Below are 7,044 nucleotides of genomic sequence, written 5' to 3'. Positions count from 1 at the left end.
CCTGCCATCCTTACTCATTGTCCAACTCTCAAAGGCATAAGCAGTAATTGAAAAGACCATGGATTGGATCAGACACACCTTTGTCTTTGAGCTGTCCTGGGTGATGGTAGGAGCAGTCTGGAGTCTTTGCACTCCCTAGAGAGAGACTCTTTCACTCACTCATTAACTTGGAGTTAGAACTGACCGATAGCTGACCCTCCACTGGGTTTCTGAGGCTGCAAATGACATAGGAAGAGATGATCTATCTTTATCGTGGGAGGCGCTGGTAGATAAAAATAGCCAGAGGGGTATGGCTTTTAGTTTAATATTGTAATTCCCTATGGACTCCACCAGACTTCCCTCATAGGGAGGCAGAGGCTTTTATACTTTCTAAAAATATAAACACAATGACATGTTGTCAGGGACCTGGACCTCAAAGATTACCTAAGCAAGTAATACATCACAGTGACTCAGCCAGTCCAAGTGAGGAAGATGCAAGTAAGGGCATAGCTGTGTTTAACCTTCAAGGAACCTATTCCTCTACACAGATACCTTAAAGTGCTTAAATTTAATCCTTAATTATTTTGCTTGCCTTACAAAAGCTCATTATTTTTTTAAATTTTATTTTATTAATTTTAATGAACATTTACAGAGATTTTGGATTTCCATTCATTCATTGTTGCAATATTTTCTCTACCCCCTCCCCAGTTTGTTCCTCTCTTCCCCCCCCTTGAAAGTCTGTTTTAATTGTCCAATTGCCACAGTGCTTGTCAAAGCCAGTTCTGATTGATCTCCTTTGTCAGTGTGTCCTTTGCCATTCCCTATCACTCCTCCCTGAGAGAGATTTCACCCTGATTCATAAGGAAAAGGGGATAGCATATTCTCTTAGCTACTTCCTGCTGAAAAGGGACACTATAGGTTTCAGGGTGAAGATCTTCTCTCACTACTCTAAAGGGCCCCTTTGGCAGTAGGAAACACATAGACTATTGTGGAGACAGATTTTGGAATTTAGACGCACTGTTATCAATTGTGCTTAGCCATACATGTTCATATCCTTGAAGATGCATCATGGAACTGTTGTAGCCTAGAAGATACAAATTTAACTAACAAGCTAAAAGTACATGAGCACTAATGGCTATTATGCCTTTTACCTTTAGTATAAAAAATACCAAAATAAGAAATTGATGAAAGATGAGTCATAAATTACTTTTGAGAATACAAAACCCTCTTTTGTTGATCTTGGAAGGCACAATTCAATGACAAAATAAAAAAAGCCTTCAAGATTCAGGCAACAATACTGTTTCAGTGACATTTTGGATTGTTGTTGTTGGGTGCTATCGAGTCAGAACTGACTGATAGGCGGCTCTCCAGTGGATTTTCGAATGTGATAAATCACATGGGAGGAGACTGCACATATTTCTGCTGAACAGTTGGTGGATCTGAACAGTGTGTCTTTGGGATTGCAGCACAGCTTCTTACTCCTAGACCACCGGAGCTCCGGAGAATCAAGAAGAAACTGTCCAACTCCCTTATGGGCTGTTGTTCTTGTTTTTATATCTGATAGATCCTTAGGTAGGATAGGTAGGTACAGGGAAGATCTTTCTCACTGTATTTATTTCCTTTTTGCAGTCTTTGTAAGAGGCAACTCACATAAACTAACATAAAAGTTAGCTTCCGTGACTATTCAGAAAATGTGCCAGTTTTACTGGTCTAAATGAGGACGCAAGGAACTCTTATTTTTGGCTCCATTACTGACATTTTGGAATTATGCCATTTTGATGAGTTTCTGATAGTTTTGATATTATACATTACAATGTTGGGAGACCCTTGGGTTGTTCAAATGAGTTATTAACAGAGCATTAATTATGTTGTTGTTGTTATGTGCCATCGCCTGTGACTCACAGCGACCCTAGAAACATCAATGCTATACCTTCCTCTATCCTGTGCCAATCTCACTGTCTCCAACACACCTGCCCTCATTAGCCCAGCCACTGAATCAATCCACCTCATTGAGGGTCTTCCTCTCCTGAGCTCCCCTCCACCCTCCCAAGCATGATGTCCCTCTTCAAGGACTGGCCCCTCCTTCCATCACGTCCAAAGTATCTCAGATGAGAATCCTTGCCTCCAAGGAGCAGCCTGGTTTAACCCTCTCTAGGACAAACTTGAATGTTGAAAGGTTTCTAGTACAATATTAATAACATTAAGTCTTTGAGTAAAAAAAATGAAAATTGCCTTTAACAAAGTGAGCATGAGGCATAGTTTCAGGTGCTGATAAAATAATTGGCTTAAGGTTATGTTAAATTTTTTTTAAACCACATGGACTTAAGCAGAAAGACTCCATTTTTCTTTTCTCATCTGAAGTAAATAATCACGAGTTCATTAAACTTTCTATGCTTGCAGCTGACTACACTAAATATGGGAAACAATCTTTTAGAAGAAGTTCCAGAAGAATTTAAATACCTAACATCTCTGAAGAAACTCCATTTATTTGGAAATAAGATTCATAGATTTTCACCTGAAGCATGTGGTAAGTTAGTCAAAAAGAACATCATTAAGTTGACATTTAAGTCTTTATATTGAATAAATGTAAAGAAAGAGAAAAGGGAGCTCCTCGTGGTGAAGAATTAAACTGCTGGTCCGAAGGCAGGAGACTGGAACCCACCCGTTGAAGAAAGACGGACAACCTCGTCCTGAGTGATTAGCAGCCTGGAAAGCCCACTGGTGGGGCAGCAACGAGTCCAACAAGAACCACGACAACATCAGAAAAAAAATATCTTACATGTTTTACTTTTTTCTTATTGGAGATATATACGTACAACTCTTTAAATGAATAAATTTAAGAAAACTTATTTTTCAACTACTAATCATATGCACACTTAATTAAAAATGCAAGAAATAACTCTTGAATACATAGACAATGACATTTTATGAACCATATTGAAGTGCAAAACTTAAGTGCAACTCCCTGTATATAAAGTGTTAAGCATCTTAATTTTTGCTTATTTAAGATGATTCAAGGCATTTTTTTCTCATGTTGTCACAAAATTTGAGATATTAGGTTAAGTTTAATATATATATGTTAGTATAAATGAATTAGATTATTGTTGTTATGTACCATCAAGCTGACTGCAACTCATAGCGACCCTAAGCACAATAGCTCTGAACGTTGCTTTATCCTGAGCTAATTTCACTGCCTCATATACACCTATCCTCATTACTCTAGTTACTGTGTCAGTCCATCTCATCCAGGGTCTTCCTCTCTTGTGCTGTCCATCCACCCTTCCAAGCTGATGTCCTTCTCCAGTGACTGGTTCCTCTTGGCCACAAGCCCAAAGTATGTGAGGTGGAGTTTCAAAATCCTTGCCTCCAAGGAGCAGCTCGGTTTTAGCCTGTCTAGCACAGACCTGTTTGTTTTCTTGGCAGTCATCCAATATGATACATGGATATTGTGCTGTTAGCCTAAAAGTTTGCTATTATGAGCCATTACAGTTAGCCCCCTCTGATCTCCAGCTACCTTAATTGCAGGCACATGGTCTTGCAAATCAGTATGGTTCTGCAAATCACCAACAGCTGTGGGATTAGGATAAGGGAAAGAGTGCTTCTCACACTGCACAGCAAGACTTGAGGCAAGCAAGACTAATGGCAGTAGTATTTGAGGGAGACTAGAGTAAGACTCTGGTGAGAGTGAGACCCTGGTGTTGGTCGTGGAGAGATTATGGCATGCTATGGAGAAACTATGGCAAGGTGTGACCTAAGGTTTCTTGCATTTGTGCTGGCCACAATTAAAGTTTTTTCTGTTCTTGCCAAATGCTTAAAGGAGAAGCTGACTTATAGCTTCTCTGAGGTGAACCTTGCTTGATGATTCGGATTTGACTGCTGAAGTGAAACCAAACCGTGGACTAATTGAAGAATTGTGCCTTGGAAATTGGGCTAAAACCTAGACTTGGATTAGGTAATAGTTTTTGCCTTCCCCACTCTCCAAGTTCCTTCCCTAAGAAAACCCATGTTTGGTATCATAACTGTGAGTCAGTAACACATAAATGAGCTTCGTGCTGCTTCTATTTCTGCAGAGGCATCATGGCGCTGGGCTATGGGCTCCTCATCTGATTTACGCTCTGGGGCAGTGAGTGACTGTGCTGTTCTTACTCTCTCTGGCCCTTTCAGAAAGATGCTCGTGGCCCTGTGCCCCTGTGGCTCATTTTCTCCCCTTTAGAGAGATATAAAATGAAACTTACTGTTATTGTTTTAATTCTGACACATATTGATGCTCCATCAGATTTTCAAAGGTTAATATTTTTAAGAGAAGACTGATTCTCCAGTAGAGTAACTTACTGGTGGACTTTTTTGGTTGTGATGCCACTAATTCCTCATTTGTGTGTGTGTGTGTGTGTGTGTGTGTGTGTGTATTACTGGATATTGTAAAACTCTAAAAAACCCCTCGAACTCACTGCCACCAAGTTGATACCTTACTGATCCTCTATTGGACATCTGAAATAAAAAAAATAATTATGGAAGAAAACTACCCATCTTTCTTGCACTGAATAGCTCATGGATTTGATTTGAATAATCTTTGAGTTAGTGGCCTAAAATATTGCACACCTCGCCACTAAGACTCCTTATAATTTGAGCAGATTACCCTTAATGTCTTTAATTTCTGTTGTCTTGATTTCAGTATGTTTGTCTCTGAGAAACTGTGAGCTTCATGAAATGTGTGAATTATGCTTTAGGTCCAGTCCTGATTAACCTAAATTAGAGAGTATGTTGGTGTCAGAGGGTAAAGCGTCTTAACAGGCATGAGTTTAGGTAGTCACATTGTATTATGTGACTTCCTCTAACTGGCAGTAATAATTTGACCTGGGCTAGGAGAGGTGCCTCAAACTGGATTCTCTTGTGAGGATTTTGGACAAAACAATAATTTCATTGGCTTAAGCTAATTGCATGAAATAAGTCAGAGATTAAAAATTGGTGGGTACTGGGCCAAATCTAGTTCATAGATAATTAGTTTCTATTTTGTCTGCCATTCAAAAATTTAAATTAGGGATTAATATTTGAAAATCATGGAAGCTCACATATTATGTATAGATATGTGGATGTTTTCATTTGCTTTAAACTTTAAAGGTGGAACAACATGGAATAATTTTCTAGGGAACGACAATGGACAAGAGCTGGCTGAAGTAAGGCAAGTACTTTCTGGGTCAGCACAGTTCTAAGCAAACCCATGGCACATATCTGGGTTATCTGCTTGACTCTTGTGGCTATTTTGAGTTGGAGAACTCTATTTCCTGCCTGTGAACATTCAAGTTCTGGAGCCTTGATTACATGAAAATAGAGAAAAAAATCTGTTTGAAAGAGAAAGGATGAGTGAGGAAAGAAAGAGAGAGACATTTATATATATTGTTGTGTAGCATTGTGTTGGAATTGACTCATAGCAGGCTCTCCTATGGTTTTCAGAGGAAATTCATTACACAGGAGGAGACTGCCCATCCTTCTCCCACAGAACAGTTGGGAGAATATGTTCTTGGGTTGTAGGTGCTTTTAGCTTCTTGTTCCAAGTGTAGGGAGTCTGGCTTTACCATCTGCCCTCATGACATAGCTTTATAACTTTCTGAGAAGTTTCCCCTTTTTGCTTAAGTTAGTTTGTGTGGATTATCTGTTACCCAAAACCAAAAGAGCTTTGGCCAAGACAATAAACCAGAAGAAAACAAAGGTGTACAAAAAGGTGACTAAATATGGTCATTCATCAATGATTGTTAACTTAACTAAAATTGTTTTCTGACAGATGGCTTAATAAATTTGGTCCTGCTAAATCTGAACAAAAATCTACTTACATGTCTTCCTCCAGAAATAAACAGGTAATTTTGTTTTTAGTAAAACATGGAGTTTCCCCCTCCTCCTTCCCTATTTCCCTATAATCCTTTCCTCGTCCATTGAGTGTGTTCTGCACAGCATTTTAGTACAAATGTAGATAACACATAGCAAAAAAAAAAGGGTCTGAAGGGATAAGGCAAGCCATTAATTTTAAGCAGGTGATTTCTTATAACACTTCAGAGAAATGAAAAACTGTGATTTGGTAGTCTAACTGAAAGTCAAGGATTTGAAACATAAAGTTCTAAAAGTGGTTCTGTTACTGATTTCCCAACTTTGGGGTTTTTGGAGTTTGCTCAGCTTCAGAACTGGAGACATTAAATTTGATTTCTCTTGAGTGTTGTATAAACCATTTTGAACTTGATGAAAAGGTAACAAAAAAGGAAAGAGTTTAAAACCATGTTGTCATTTTTCATTTTAAAAAATGTGTTTTATTATTACTAACAACAGCAAAAGGTGCTATTCGCCCTTGTCCTCCACAGCTGCACAGATGCACTGCTGTTATAGAGCCTTTCTGGGGCCAGCTAAGGGCCTTGTCCTTCTGCAGGCAAAATGCCCTCTTGGGCTTTTCCTCTGACAGATGGAAAGAGAACCCTGTGCAGGTTTACTTTGGAGACACTCTTTATTGCTTGTTGAACAGAAACAGATGGATTACAAGGTAAGAACAGTGAGATTTTCAAAAGAGGATTCAGAAGTATGAACAAGGCTTTCTGTGGTACCTAAAATCAGTTCCAATTCACTTATCTATTTCCCCAGCCAAGGCATCATGTTTCCCCTAGTAGATTTTTACAAGGGAAATAGTGTTTTAAGTTTGTGTACCAGAAAACTTAGGAATCTTATTTCTGTAGGAGAGAGATATTTATAGCTATAAGATGCCAATAGTTCTCTACTTGGTTTTTTATTGACTCAGTTTGCTCATAAATTGATTTATGCATATAAATGATGATATAATGAAAAAAAATCATATTTCACAAGACCTGATGAACAAGGTTTAGTTTGTATATTTCAGCCTCTAGTGGTTTATTTTTTGGTGTTGGGTTTTTTTTTCCGATAATTATATTTTATTAATTTTCATAAACATTTACAAAGATTTTGGGTTTCCATTCATTCACGGCTGCACCATTCTCTCTACCCTCCTCCCAGTTTGTTCTTGTCCAAATGCCACAGTGCTTGTCAAAGCCAGTTCTGATTAATCTTCTT

General features: G+C 38.5%; 1 protein-coding gene across 1 annotated transcript in view; it reads left to right on the top strand.

The window, feature by feature from the left end:
• LRRC69 (leucine rich repeat containing 69) overlaps nt 1-7,044 on the top strand; it is a 109,244-nt gene that overhangs the window by 15,819 nt on the left and 86,381 nt on the right. Inside the window, exons 2-3 of the mRNA XM_006884628.1 lie at nt 2,380-2,506; nt 5,759-5,831. Of these exons, the coding sequence (XP_006884690.1) occupies nt 2,380-2,506; nt 5,759-5,831 (200 nt within the window). The remainder of the gene's footprint in view (nt 1-2,379; nt 2,507-5,758; nt 5,832-7,044) is intronic.

This window comes from Elephantulus edwardii, unplaced genomic scaffold (genome assembly GCF_000299155.1).
Source record: "Elephantulus edwardii isolate Elephantulus edwardi_28Jun2011 unplaced genomic scaffold, EleEdw1.0 scaffold00036, whole genome shotgun sequence".
Lineage (NCBI taxonomy): Eukaryota > Metazoa > Chordata > Mammalia > Macroscelidea > Macroscelididae > Elephantulus > Elephantulus edwardii.
The sequence above is the reverse complement of the archived record's forward strand: the minus strand, read 5'-3'. Positions and strand labels throughout refer to the sequence as shown.